We start from the raw sequence: 14,294 nt of genomic DNA, 5'->3' as shown, positions 1-14,294 counted from the left end.
GCACCACCATGCCCAGCTAATTTTTTGTATTTTTAGTAGAGACAGGGTTGCAGGTTTTCACCATGTGGGCCAGGCTGGTCTCAAACTCCTGACCTGAAGTGATCTGCCTGCTTCCGCCTCCCAAAGTGCTGGGATTACAGGCATAAGCTACAGTGCCCAGCGAGGTTTATGATATTTTAATGTGCAGCTATGCTGGTACAAACCTTCTGAACTCAAGCTCTTAAGAGGGCCCACAGCTGGTCCTGAAAAAAGGCTTTATTTGAGTCTGAACGAGAAGTAAACATCAAGCAAAACAGAGGTCTGAGCTGGGTGACAGGCTGCATCTTCAAGATGGGCCTCATAGGGGAAGTGTGACAGTGACTGGGGGCTGGGGCACGCGGCAGACTCAGGTCATCAACTGTCTCTCCACGGCTTCCTTGGGTTCAGCCTTGTCCTCTGTCATCCTGGAGCTGAACATGGAGCCCATCCTGGAACGTCTCAGAGACTGCATGCTCGACATTCCGGAAATGGAGGCATAGGTGTAGTAGGATTCTGAGGCAATGATATCATTTATCTTCCACCGGATCATCGTGCAGCCCTTCACCACGAGGGGCCACAGGAGGCAGAAGGCAATGTAGAAGATCACCAGGCCCACAAACACGCTGAGTGACACCTGCAGGGAGCAAAGAATAAATAAAGAGTTGGCACATGATAAGGTACACAGTCCACAATCTGGATCCACAGTTACAGGGAAATTGACAGATGGAGGCGTGATGGCAGGAGGAAATGAATGAGTAGACAGCCTGTGGCATGGCAGGCGTTCAGTCGGCATGACCAGATGAGTGACTGAAGGAATGAATTAGTGAAGTACAACAAGCATAGGTGTGGAGGTGTGGGCCCTTGCCCACCCAGCAGGGCAGCTCCTGGACAGCCACTCACCATGAGGATGAAAAGGGCCCGCTTGGGACTGAGTGGCAGCCCGTGGATGTGCAGCAGGAAGGTGAGCTGGTAGTTGCAGTAGGTGCTCGTGTCCACTCCTCTGCGGGGGTTGGGAGGGGACCCAGGGTTAGAGGAGAAGCCAGGCATTCCATGGGCAGCCCCTGACCCACACCTGGGCCACTTGCCTGGCTCACCTATTGCTCACCAACACCTTGAAGAAGAATTCAGGGGCGAAGATGCCTTGGGGAACATTGTCATAGCATGGGGCGTTCTCCAGACAGAGCCATCTGCAAGCCAAAGATCAGGCAGTTGTGCTACCAACCATGCCTAGTCTGTGCCAACTCCCAATTTCTTCTTCCACCCCAACGCTCTCGGTGAGGACCAAATGGGTGCGATCTCATGCCTTCCCTCATTCCTTCCTTCATTCACTCATTCAATCATGCTGACTGAACGGCTACTGTGCCACAGGCTGTCTACTCATTCATTTCCTCCTGCCTTCACGCCTCCATCTGTCAATTCCTCTGTCACTGTGCATCCATCCAGATTACAGGCTCTGTACCTATCATGTGCCAACTCCTTATTCATTCTTTGCTCCCTTCATTCCTTTATCCCATAAATACAGCTTGAGCACTTATTAGGTACAAAGTCACATCTTTCATTTATTTCCTTCTCTATTCATTATCCAATAAATGCAGGTTAGGCCAGGCGCGGTGGCTCACACCTATAATCCCAGCACTTTGGGAGGCCGAGGCAGGTGGATCACTTGAGGTCAGGAGTTCAAGACCAGCCTGACCAACATGGTGAAATCCCATCTCTACTAAAAATTACAAAACTAGCCAGGCGTGGTGGCATGCGCCTGTAATCCCAGCTACACGGGAGGCTGAGGTGGGAGAATCACTTGAACCCAAGAGGCGGAAGTTGCAGTGAGCTGAGATTGTACCACTGTACTCCAGCCTGGGTGACAGAGCAAGAGTCCATCTCAAAAAAATAAATAAAACTAAAAAATAAAAAAATAGAGCAGGTTAAATTCTGACTAGGCGCAAGTTGTTCATTCATTCACTGCCTTCATTTGCTCATGGCTTCATTTTTTTCCTTTCATTGAATGAAACTTATTGAGCCCCTATATATGAATTTGTTTCTCCATTGTTTTATTCATTCATTAATACCCACATTCAAATATCAATAAATGCCTGCCATGAATTGATTTATTCATTTGTTCATTATTTCATTCAATAAATGCTATGTTAACCAGCCTGGCCAATATGGTGAAACTCCATCTCTACTAGAAAAAAACAAAAACAAAAATTAACCGGGCATGGTGGCGTGCGCCTGTAATCCCAGTGCTTTGGGAGGCTGAAGCGTGAGGATCACCTGAGGTCAGCAGTTCAAGACCAGCCTGACCAACATGGTGAAACCCCATCCCTACTAAAAATACAAAAATTAGCCAGGCGTGGTGGCGGTTGCCTGTAATCCCAGCTACTTGGGAGGCTAAGGCAGGAGAGTTGCTTGAACCTGGGAGGCAGAGGTTGCAGTGAGCTGAGATTGCGCCACTGCACTCCAGCCTGGTGGACTACAGAGGGAGCCTGTCTCAAAAAAATAAACAAACAGGAGGCTGAGACAGGAGAATCGCTTGAACCCGGAAGGTGGAGATTGCAGTGAGCTGAGATCATGCCACGGCATTCCAGAGTGGGCAACAAAGAGCGAAACTCCATCTCAAAAATAAAAATAAAAACAAATTTATGAGTCTATTCAGGACCCAGTTCTGGAGGAGAGACAGACCCCACACCAGACAGTGACTGCCCAGGGCTGTCCACTCTAGAATGGGGATGCACAGGTAGGGGACTCAGGGGCGGGATGGGAGAGCCCCAGGCGACCATGGGAGCCACGAAGGGACAATTGTCCCATCCTGAAACAGAAAAGTCCTCCTGGCTGAAGGGGCATCTGCCTAAGGCCCGACGAGAGGAGGAGGGAGCAGCATTCCAGGCAGGGACTTCAGCTTGTGCAAAGTTCAGCCCCATTTGAGTAACACAAAGGCAGTCAGTGTGACTTGGGGATCAAGAGGCCTCCTGGGGGCAGAAAGGATGGGTGGGCCTGATGGACTACCGACAGATGGGGGCCAAGAGGGCCAGGCTGCGCACTCACTCGATACCCGGGCTCTCATGGGACATGATGTGGAAGGCTGAGTCTTTGGTGGTCCTTTTGGTCCTCGTGGTCCAGATAAGGCTGTGGGTCCTGTGCAGGACGAGGTCATCTCAGCCCGGGGTTGGGGGGGTGTGGGGGAGGTATGGCCTCAGTGGTCAGTGTGGAGGGAGGCCAGAGGTGGGTGCAGGGGGCATGGTGTTAGGGGGGCCCTGCAGGAGTTTGCCTGTGGGATCCTAAGAGCCCCACTGTGGGCGGGACCTGAGATGCGGAGGCGGGGGCTTATGAGGTGGGCTTGGCTTGGAAGTGGGAAAGGCCTCCAGGGGAAGCAAGGCCAATTACGCGTGGGGCCCCACAGGGATTACTTGTCCAAGGGGCTGTTGAAGCGGTAGATTTCGTCCTTGTTGTAGTCCTTGAGTGTGTCCAGTGTGGGCCCGCCACCCACCACCAGCAGCACGTAGCTACCAGGGACAGAAGTGCACACGGACTGGTCTCCGGGTCTCGAGTCCTGCACCCATCCCCTTCCACTCCCTCCACCTGACCTAGCTACAAGTTGGCCACGCCTTTACCTGCCCTGGAAACTGCCGGAGTCTCCTGTCACCAAATCTTGAATCAAGAAGAAGGGGTAGAAAACTATGGGGTTGGAGGGGGTTGAGACGGGAAGAAGAAATTAGCCTGGCCTGAGAAGCTGAGGACCGAGAAGGGGGAAAGTGAGATGCCGGGGGAAAGAGGGTGGGTAGCCTGTGGGCAGAGGAGCGGGGAGGGAGAGCGCAAAGTGGTGGGCGCAAGAGGACAGTGAATGATGCAGGGGAAGGGACTGGACACACACTGTCCCGGAAGAGAAAGCAGGGCATCTCGGGGTCCACTTGAACGCAGTCAAAGTAGTGTTTGTTCTTCAGGCGGCTGTATTCCAGAGTGTAGGTGATGTCGAACGCCAGACGCTTGCCTGGAGGGCAGCCAATGAACACTGGCACCATCAGGTTGCCCTCGGTGGGAGGAAAAAAGGCTCATGGGAGTGGCCAGGGTCTCCTCAGGCCCCTGGAAAGGTGAGGGGCAGGAAGGACAGTACCCCTCCCACAAACACCACCACCAACTGCCTGGCTCTCCCTCACCGCCAAGAGCAATATGGTCATTAATATCATTAAAACGTCTTGGCGCAGTGGCTCATGCCTGTAATCCCAGCACTTTGGGAGGCCGAGGCAGGCCAATCACTTGAATCCAGAGTTCGAGACTAGCCTGGCCAGCACAGCAAAACCCTTTCTCTACTAAAAATACAAAAAATTAGCTGGGTGTGGTGGCGCATGCCTGTAATCCCAGCTACTCGGGAGGCAGAGGCAGGAGAACAGCTTGAACCAGGGAGACAGAGGCCAAGATTGCGCCACTGCACTCCAGCTGACAGAGCAGGACTCTGTCTCGAAAAAAAAAAAAAAAAAGACGCAGAGTCCACTCATTCTCTCCCTTAAACCTCCAACTCCTTTGCCCCCACCCTGTTTTGTCCAACCTTGTCTTCTCCAGAGTCTCCCTACTTCCAGTTCCCTCATTGATGTCCCCCCACCCCATGCAGCCAGATGGGCCCTGGGGACCCTCGAGTCCCTCCTCTGCTTGGAGCCCTCCCAAAGAACCAGCTCACGCACCATGGCCCACGAGGCCCCACTTACTCTGCCCCATCGCTGCTCTGAGTTCATCCCGCCACATTTCCCCTTGCCCACCCTGTGATGTGGTCACACTTCCTCCTTGTTTATTCAGTCTAGCACATGAAATCTCATGTACTCTAAGGAGGTGGGGGCTGTTACAATCCCTTTTGACTGCCCAAGGTCATTCTAACCCAGGAGAGAGGAACACCAGGATCTGCATGCCCCGGAGTGGGTAGGGAAGTGGGTGAGAACAAGAACTCTGGGGCAGGCCCCTCCTCTACCACTTATTAGCTCCCTGGGTTACACTGCACCTCTCTGAGCCTCAGTGTCTGCCCTGGGCAAAGGCGATATCACATATATAAGCAAGTGAAGAACCAAGATCCCAAAGAACTGAATGAGGAATGTGTGAGTGGGCAGAAGAAGAGAGAGATGTGAAGGCAGGGCCAGGCCAGCCCTTGTGCCACCTTTGTGCCAATTGCAAAAAGTGGCCCTGGGCCAGGAGTGGTGGCTCACACTTGTAATCCCAACACTTTGGGAGGCCGAGGTGGGCAGGTCACCTGAGGTCAGGAGTTTGAGACTAGCCTGGCCAACATGGTGAAACTCCATCTCTTCTTAAAATACAAAAAATTAGCCAGGCATGGTGGTATGCACCTGTAATCCTAGCTACTTGGGAGGCTGAGGCAGAAGAATCGCTTGAACCCGGGAGGCAGAGGTTGCAGTGAGCCGAGATTGCGCCATTGCATGCGCCATTGCACTGCAGCTTGGGGGACAAGAGTGAGACTTCATCTCAAAAAAATAAAAAGGCCCTGTTGCTCGCTCTATTCTCCCTCTGCAGAAAAGTTATCAGAGGGAACACATCAGCTTGTGTGCAACCTGCACAACTGGGAAGGTGGCCCTTTCTGAAAACATGAATGAATGGAAGGAGTTAGGCTGGGTGTGGAGGCTCATGCCTGGAATCCTAGCACTTTGGGAGGCTGAGGCGGGTGGATCACTTGAGTTCAGGAGTTTGCGACCAGCCTGGCCAACATGGAGAAACCCTGTTTCCACTAAAAATACAAAAAATTAGCTGGGCATGGTGGTGGGCACCTGTAATCCCAGCTACTCGGGAGGCTGAAGCAGGAGAATCACTTGAGCCAAGGAGGTGGAGGTTGCAGTGAGCCAAGACTGCACCATCGCACTCCAGCCCGGGCAACAAGAGCGAAACTCCATCTCAAAGAAAAAAAGAACGAAAGGAGTTAATGGGTAGTAGTGGGTGGGTGGATGAATGATGAGAAAGAATGAGAAGAAAGGAAATTATGAATGATTAGTGGGATTCTCAGGGGATTAGCCGTGTTGAGACCTGACCCCAACCTTCCCCTCCCAGGGCCCAGTATCCCAAGCTCCAATACTTGCATACGGGCCCCCGCGTGCGTTTCCTGGAAGCAGAGCCCGGATGAACCCACCACCTGCAGGTAGGAGCAGGTGAAGATGGTGATCCCTGTGGGCCCAGGCTTCCCCACCATCCTGCACCCTCCCCTCCAGGCTTGGACCTCACATTGACCGTCATGGAAGACTTCATAAGGTGGTGTCCACTAATGCCTTGGTCATAGCAAACCTTTTTATCCTTGAGCGTAATCTGGGGTTGAAGGAGGGGAGAGGCAGAAATGAAGGGGTGAATAGGTCTTCCCAAAGACCAACAAACAGTTCAAATAACCCATAGCTGGGGCGAGGTGGGGGCTGGTAGGAGAACGGAAGTCTTCCATTTTCTACTCAGGAATAGGCTAACGGGGCCAAGCGCAGGGTGGCTCGTGGCTCGTGCCTCACACCTCACACCTCACGCCGAGGCGTGAGGATCTCTTGAGCCCAGGAATTCGAGACCAGCCTGGGCAACACAGGTAGACCCCCCTCTCTACAAAACATAAAAAGTTAAGGCTGGGCACAGTGGCTCACGCCTGTAATCCCAGCACTTTGGGAGGCTGAGGTGGGCGGATCATTTGAGGTCAGGAGTTCAAGACCAGCCGGGCCAACATGGTAAAAATCCATCTCTACTAAAAATACAAAAAATTAGCTGGATGCGGTGGTGTGCACCTGTAATCTCAGCTACTAGGGAGGATGAGGCAGGAGACTCGGTTGAACCTGCGAGGCAGAGGTTGCAGCGAGTCAAGATTGTGCCATTGCACTCCAGCCTGGGCGACAGAGTGAGACTCCGTCTCAAAAGAAAAAAAGAAAAGAAAGTTCGCTGGGCACTGTGGTGCATGCCTGCAGTCCCAGCTACTCAGGAGGTTGAGGGAGGAGGATCACTTGAGCCCAGGAGGCCAAGAATGCAGTGATCGCGCCACTGCACTCCAGCCTGACAGAGCAAGACCCTGTCTCAAAAACAAACAAACAAAAAACAAAAACAAAAACAAAACAAAAAACCTCCCTTGATCCCAACTGCCTGCCGAGCCTCACCGAAAATAGCACCGCGTTGCGATTAATCAGGACCTCCTGCTTCACCGAGGCCTCGATGCAGCCGGGGTCGGCCAGCACCACGCCCACGTCTACGTGGCTATGCAGCTCGAAGACGGTGCCTGCTCGGGACAGTAAACGGGGTTAAGGCCTCCCTCACAGGCCCCGCCCTTCGGATGGTGTCCCCTCCCCCCAGGCTCCCAGATTCCGGCAGCCCTCGCCCTGCCCTTCGGGAGTGACTCTGGCCCCGCGCAGACCGAGGTCTGCCATCGTCCGGAACGAGCGGCTCTGCGCCGACAGGAAGATGGCGAAGCTGTACTCAGTGCCCTTGTCCAGGAAAATGCGCTCCGGCAGCTCGTACGCGGACTTGAGGTTGTAGATCTTTTCGTAGCTGTCCATTTCTATGAACACGCCGCCCGCGCTTCGCCAGTTGCTCGCCAGGAAGAAGTAGTAATCCTGGAGTACCACATGCGCGCGGCAGAGTCAGCGCCGGGGCTGGGGGCACTGTGAGGGGTGTCCGGGCACCGCCCCTTTCCCGGCTCCCAATCCGCTCCGCCTACCTGGTCTTGTTTGTTTTTCTCCCACCAGCGCCAGGTGGGGTCGTGCACCGGGTCCGCGTATGGCTGCAGGGATCGCCCGGCACCGTAAAGGGATTGGGCGGTGGGGCGAGGGCCCCGAGGCAAGCGGCATCCCCAGACCCCCTCCCAGCCTCAATGCCAGCTCCTAACCCAGAGCAGAAGATACACACCCCAGCGCATCCCCAGACCCTGCTTTCAAACCGGCCACACCTCCAACACCCTCCCCTGGAAGTCCTGCTCAAGCCAGGCCCCGCCCCCACGTCCCCCACCCACCCCACCCCCCAGTCCTCCAGTCCTACAATCCCGCTGCGCTCCGCTCCACAAGCCTCGCCCTCTAAGCCGGCTCCCGGCTCCCCGCTCCCCGCTCCCCGAGTCCGGTCTCAGGCCTGCCCGCCCGCCGCCGGACGCCCACCTTGTCGTACACGGAGTGCAGCCACAGCAGGTAGTAGATAAGGCCCTGGTAGATGGCTAGCGAGTTCTCGTTGTGGAAGCCCGAGCGCTCCAAGACGTGCGGTGGCCGTGCCCGGTAGCGCTCCTGGCGCGTGTATCTCTGCGGACCGGGCAGGTTCCTCAGGCGCATCACCGAGAAGGGGCAGAAGTTGGTGAAGGAGAGCATCAAGTAGCCCCTGGGCAGCGGCAGGGGGGAAGGGCTGCTGGCTCTAAGGCACCCCGCGCACTGGAAGCTTCCGCAGGCCTCTTTCCCACCTCACCCACTTCCTGTATTGAATCCAGCCCCGATCTTCCTCCTCAGCGTCAGCCCCTGCTGCCCAGAGGCCTCTTCACACATCCCCTCGGACGTCCCTCGATCCCTGAGACCAGAATCCTCCCTGCTCAACGGGCAGTCCCCATCTGCCTGTCCACTTGACCTCTTATCTTTGTTCCACCTCCTGCTTCCTCCTTCCACCCCAGTTCCCTGTCCCTGCCCCGAATCCAGCTGCCTCCCTGGGTTGCTCTGATCCACCTTCTGCAGGACAGCGACCAGAGGCATCATTATGGCACGCGGTAAAATCCGATCCTGCAGTCCTTTCCTTTAGTCCCATCCATGGCTCCCCCAAGACCCTCAAGATGAAGTCCAAGTTTCTCCCCATGACCACCAGGCTCACTTCGTCCCCCTTCCCATCAGGGCTTCTGCACAGCTGGTTCTCCCGTTCTGGGACACCCTTCCCCACCTTATCACTTGGCTAATCCTTCCTCACCCTTCTTGTCACAGTGCATACACCTCCTCCTCTTTGAAGCCCTCCCTGATGCACCTTCCCCCCTGGCCAGGTTCGGCTCCTCCTCTGAGCTTCCATAAGTGCTGAACTCCTGCCATCGTAGCCCTGAGGCTGTCACTGGGGTTAGCTCGGTCTCCCCTCTCTCAAAAATGGTAGCTTCAGGAGGGCAGTGCCGGGAGCCCTCAGACCCCTGTCATGGTCCGGTGTCCTCTCACCCTTTCCGATCCAAGTCATAGTGGCTGGTGTGCTGTTGATACATCAGAAGCTGTTCCACGGGCATAAGCCTCTTGACCAGCTGGCCCTTCTGGTTGTTCATAAGGTACACCAGCTACAGGGGGAAGGCAGAGTCAGGTGAGCTGGGGTCAGCCCTCCTGCGGTGCCCCAATGTCCCCGCAGAGCCCCGCCAGGCACCTGGTACAGTTTGCTGCCTTCGTAGAAGAGGGTCAGCATGGTCTCATTGGATGCGTAGAGAGAGGACTGTTGCATCAGCTGTAAGCTGATGTGCACCTTCCAGCCCTTGGATGGGAACAGCCGGTACACCCGGTAGGTGCCCTCCAGGAGGTACCAGATCTGTGGGTACGATGGCCGGATGTGTGTGTGTCAGGACCATGGGGTCCTCTGATCCCACCTCACCCTCTGCCCAGTGTGGTGGCCCCATTGTTTGAGGGATGAAGTTTGCAAACTCACCTCCACTGGGACCAAGGGCGCTCCCCTTCCTTTTCTCTGTGGTGCCATCTCTCTACTTCCCTGGGCCCAATCACCTCTGGTTCCAGCCCTCACACACTATGATCATGTTTTTCAATGTTTTTGGTCTGTTAAGGTTTCTAGCACTTGTAACCTAAACGTCCCTAACATACACACTCCCTAACAGCCACGGTTCCTAGGGCCGAGACCTCTTTTTTCTTCTCAAATGGTGAGAGCTTCCACGGTCTCACCATTTCCTTGGCCTCAGTTCCCCATCTCTGCACTAATGCCCACCCCCATACACATCTGAAGGGAACCTTCACTACCCTTCCTGAACCACAACCTGGGTGATACCCTCCAGCCTCCAAGATGTCCCCCTCCATGTGGTCTCCCCCATGAAGCCCTCCCTGACATGCGCAATCCCCCAGAATGGGCCAGGTCCCCCTACTTCCATAGGTAATATTTTCCCCATTGCAGCCCCGATCGCTCTGTGTTCTCCAGCACAGGGGGCAGGTACACAGTAAATGCTCAATATTTATGAAGTGAACGAGTGCACTGTGGGATGAAAGAGGGCCGCCTCTGAACATTAGATCATAGCTCTGGTCTGCATGACTTTGGAGCTGACACTCTGAGTTCCAGGGATTGCAGCTATAAATGGAGCTTCACTGCCCTTTCTCAGGGTCCCCGAGGGTGCCCCCTTCCCTTAGCTCCTTTACTGTGACAGGGGGAAAGAGGGACCCCTGGGGTTTGGGGGTGGGCAGAGAGGGAATGGGGAGAGGGGCAGGGCAGCCCACCTCCTCCGTCTCCGTGACAATAGCCACAGCCCCACGGAACGATCTGGTCATGTATTTGATGGACAGTTCCTTGGGGAAGTCTGCCAGGTAGATGAAGTTTTCCTTGTTAGAGCTGCAGGGACAGAGATGGAGAGCTGGGCGCATCCTGGACAGCCGCTTACCCCAATCCCAGGCCTAATAACTCGGGAGCCACTTACTCAGTTTCTCCACTTGGAAGAATGTGCAAAGGAAGCTTGAAATCCTAGCTCCCGCCCCCCAACCCAAACCCTTTGAGAGTCTCCAGCTCCCCATCTGTAAAACAGAAGCATCGGGCCAACCTGGCAGTTTGCCAGCCACCCAAGAAAGTGGCTCAGGGGCCCCTAGGTTCCTGAGGGTCGAGAGGGTGGCTGGGGTGGGGAGGATCCTAAACTGTCCCTAGAAAATGCTCGTCAGTTAGCCGGGCACGTGGTTCACACCTGTAATCCCAGCACTCTCGGAGGCTGAGGCGGGAGGATCACCTGAGGTCAGGAGTTCGAGACAAGCCTGCCCAACATGGTGAAATCCGTCTCTACTAAAAATACAAAAATTAGCCAGGCGTGGTGACATGCAACTGTAATCCCAGCTACTAGGGAGGCTGACGCAGGAGAATCACTTGAATCAGGGAGGCGGGGGCTGCAGTGAGCTGAGATTGTGCCACTGCCCTGTAGCCTGGGTGACAGAGCGAGACTGTCCCAAAACAAAAACAAAAACAAACCCTAGAAACTGCTCATCTATTGCTCACACAGGCTGGGTCTTTATATAAGGTTTCATTTTTAAGAAAAGGGCTCCCACAGCTTTAAAACATTGGCTCCCCTCGTCCCAGCACTGACTACCCTAACGGTGTGTTCCCCATCACCGTCCTGGTAACTTCTGGATTTGGGCATCCTCTGAAGGCTTGGTGAGACTCGCCTAGTCTGATCTTGAAAGCATCCACACCCTAAAGGTGCTGGGGAGACAGAGTATGCCTGGCCCACCCGGGAGTGGTGGAGGCCCACCTCTGCAGGAGAAAGTTGCCCCAGATGAAGATCAGGTGGTTGTACGGGTTACAGGAGATGCCCTTGGGGGTCATTACAGTGTTGGTGTAGGACTCCGTCCCTAGGATCATCAGGAACTCCAATCCTCGAGCTGATCGGGGCAGAGGAAGAGAAGACACGGCAGTGAGGTGGAGTCACCTGGGCCCCTCCTGGCCCACAGCCGCCCTTGAGGCCACCTCTGCCTTCCCCTCCTACCTTCAGGGATGAACTCCGGGATGTGGTAGAGAAGTTCCAGGTCATCATTAGCTACGGGGAGGGGGGGGGGGTGTGAATACAGCAAAATCTCCTGAGGCTCTGTGCTTTCAAACCCTGGAGCTGGAGCAAGTTGCTTGCTTCTCAGCCTCCTGTAAAACCCTCCAAAGAGCTTCCCACCCGGGCTTGCTAGTCCTTAAGAGTTTCTTCCACCGCCCCCCGCCAAGACAGGATCTCTCTGTCGCCCAGGCTGGAGTGCAATGGTGTGATCTTGGCTCACTGCAACCTCTGCCTCCTGGGTTCAAGTGATCCTCCCACCTCAGCCTATAGAGTAGCTGGGATTATAGACACGCACCACCACCACACCCAGCTAATTTTTTGTATTTTTTTTTTTTTCCAAGATGGAGTCTCCCTCTGCTGCCCAGACTGCAGTGCAATGGCGTGATCTCGGCTCACTGCAACCTCTGCTTCCCAGGTTCAAGCAATTCTTCTGCCTCAGCCTCCCGAGTAGCTAGGTTTACAGGCACCCACCATCATGCCTGACTAATTTTTGTATTTTTAGTAGAGACAGGGTTTCACCATGTTAGCCAGGCTGGTCTTGAACTCCTGACCTTAAGTGATCCCCCCCAACCCCGCCTCGGCCTCCCAGAGTGCTGGGATTACAGGTGTGAGCCACTGCCCCCTGCCAATTTTTGTATTTTTTTTTTTTTTTTGAGACGGAGTGCAGTGGCCGGATCTCGGCTCACTGCAAGCTCCGCCTCCCAGGTTCACACCATTCTCCTGCCTCAGCCTCCCGAGTAGCTGGGACTACAGGCACCCGCTACTGCACCCGGCTAAATTTTTTGTATTTTTAGTAGAAACCTGGTTTCACTGTGGTCTCGATCTCCTGACCTCGTGATCCACCTGCCTCAACCTCCCAAAGTGCTGGGACTACAGGCATGAGCCACCGCACCCGGCCCAATTTTTGTATTTTTAGTAGAGAGGAGGTTTCGCTATGTTGCCTAGGCTGGTCTTGAACTCCTGAGCTCAAGCATTCCACCCACCTTGGTATCCCAGAGTGCTGGGATTACAACAATGAGCCACCACGCCCAGTTCTTTTTTTTTTTTTCTTTTTGAGACAGGGTCTTGCTCTGTCACCCAGGCAGTGGCATGATCATAGCTCACTGTTGCCTCAACCTCCTGGGCTTATGCCATCCTTCCACCTCAGGTATATTCCAAGTAGCTGGGACTACAGGCGCACCTCCATACTCGGCTACCTTTTTTTGTTTGTTTTTTTAATTTGTAGAGACAGGGTCTTGCTATGTTGCCCCAGGCTGGTCTTGAACTACTGGCCTCAAGCGATCCTCTGGCCTTGGCCTCCCAAAGTGCTGGGATTACAGGTGTGAGCCCCATGCCTAGCCCTTTAGAATTTCTTCATGTGAATTATAAAAAGACACTGCCTCTGAGAGGGAACAGTCCTGTTAAGGCACAGGACCTGTCTCCTCTGACCCCTCGGTTGGGGGTTTTGTGCAGTGCACAGCCTGTACAACTCTACATGGCGGCCCTATTCTCACTGCAGGTAAAATAAAATATCTTTATTGGCTGGGTGCGGTGGCTCAAGCTTGTAATCCCAGCACTTTGGGAGGCAGAGGCGGGCAGATCATGAGGTCGGGAGATCGAGACCATCCTGGCTAACACGGTGAAACCCCGTCTCTACTAAAAAATACAAAAAAAAAAAAAAAAAAAAAAAACTAGCCAGGTGAGGTGGCGGGCGCCTGTAGTCCCAACTACTTGGGAGGCTGAGGCAGGAGAATGGCGTGAACCCGGGAGGCAGAGCTTGCAGTGAGCTGAGATCCGGCCACCACACTCCAGCCTGGGCGACAGAGCTAGACTTCGTTTCAAAAAAAAAAAAAAAAAAAAATCTCTTTATTGTGAGTCACAGAGCCCTTTCAGATCGCCAAGCCTATACCCAGTTCTCCACTGCTACCCCTCATCCAGGAGTGGCACAGATAATGTCGCCCTCCCTCTGTCTGCTGGGCATAGATCCCTCAGGATGGGCATGCGGTCCACAGTCTGGGCTCCTGCCCCTTTGCGCCCAGCCCCTTGCATCGCCCTGATTACCTGTGTTGTAGCTGACCACCTGGAAACGTTTACTGGCATTTTCATATTCGCTCTCCACTAGCAGCAGTAGGGTATACTCACCCGCGATGTAGTCAGACCAAATTATGGAGCAGGTGGTAACTGAGAGGGAAAGGGGCAGTCCAGAGCCACCCCAGGGCTCAATGGCCTTGGTCCTGTGCCAGCTGTGCCCCTCCCCATAACTCTCACCCCTCCCTAAGACACTGCCCATTCTTTCCCATGACCCCTGCCACCCTCTCCTGCTCTTCTGCATCCTCAGTCCCCCCAGCCTCCCGCCGCAGACCCATCAGGGGGATTAGTACCTCCTATCTGCTCGCACACAGACCACTCCCTGGGCAGCATCTCAAAGGACACCTGGCCATCTGCAGAGCAAGGTGCGGTTCATGTTCAGTCCCTCTCCCTCCTGTCTGGCAGCCCATCAAGCCAACTCTGATTGCCCTCCTCATGCCCACCAGCCCCTCAGTCCTTGGGATCTCATTCTCTGGCCTTCCGTCACTCACACCTGGCCTATCAGAGCATGTCTGTCTCTGGTCACAGTCATGAC

General features: G+C 54.6%; 1 protein-coding gene across 4 annotated transcripts in view; it reads right to left on the bottom strand.

Moving 5' to 3' along the window:
* Positions 1 to 220: 220 nt before the first annotated feature.
* The window catches only part of CATSPERG (cation channel sperm associated auxiliary subunit gamma), a 32,715-nt gene continuing 18,641 nt past the window's right edge, over positions 221 to 14,294 (bottom strand). For 2 of the 4 annotated variants that reach the window (XM_001107270.5, XM_015123846.3), the window contains exons 10-29: positions 14,053 to 14,112; positions 13,733 to 13,852; positions 11,636 to 11,686; positions 11,402 to 11,531; positions 10,389 to 10,500; positions 9,322 to 9,480; positions 9,126 to 9,238; positions 8,109 to 8,322; positions 7,679 to 7,741; positions 7,376 to 7,574; positions 7,122 to 7,240; positions 6,226 to 6,306; positions 6,080 to 6,136; positions 3,887 to 4,043; positions 3,627 to 3,690; positions 3,423 to 3,518; positions 3,061 to 3,150; positions 1,113 to 1,205; positions 919 to 1,018; positions 221 to 652 (exon numbers count right to left, since the gene is read on the bottom strand). In XM_001107270.5, coding sequence (XP_001107270.1) covers positions 386 to 652; positions 919 to 1,018; positions 1,113 to 1,205; positions 3,061 to 3,150; positions 3,423 to 3,518; positions 3,627 to 3,690; positions 3,887 to 4,043; positions 6,080 to 6,136; positions 6,226 to 6,306; positions 7,122 to 7,240; positions 7,376 to 7,574; positions 7,679 to 7,741; positions 8,109 to 8,322; positions 9,126 to 9,238; positions 9,322 to 9,480; positions 10,389 to 10,500; positions 11,402 to 11,531; positions 11,636 to 11,686; positions 13,733 to 13,852; positions 14,053 to 14,112 — 2,345 coding nt within the window. In that variant the 3' untranslated portion in view covers positions 221 to 385. The remainder of the gene's footprint in view (positions 653 to 918; positions 1,019 to 1,112; positions 1,206 to 3,060; positions 3,151 to 3,422; positions 3,519 to 3,626; positions 3,691 to 3,886; positions 4,044 to 6,079; positions 6,137 to 6,225; positions 6,307 to 7,121; positions 7,241 to 7,375; positions 7,575 to 7,678; positions 7,742 to 8,108; positions 8,323 to 9,125; positions 9,239 to 9,321; positions 9,481 to 10,388; positions 10,501 to 11,401; positions 11,532 to 11,635; positions 11,687 to 13,732; positions 13,853 to 14,052; positions 14,113 to 14,294) is intronic. The other 2 variants (XM_015123854.3, XM_028839624.2) reach the window with 1 other exon arrangement.

Source organism: Macaca mulatta, chromosome 19, assembly GCF_049350105.2.
Source record: "Macaca mulatta isolate MMU2019108-1 chromosome 19, T2T-MMU8v2.0, whole genome shotgun sequence".
NCBI lineage: Eukaryota > Metazoa > Chordata > Mammalia > Primates > Cercopithecidae > Macaca > Macaca mulatta.
Note: the sequence above shows the minus strand (reverse complement) of the source record. Positions and strands in the feature narration are given on the sequence as shown.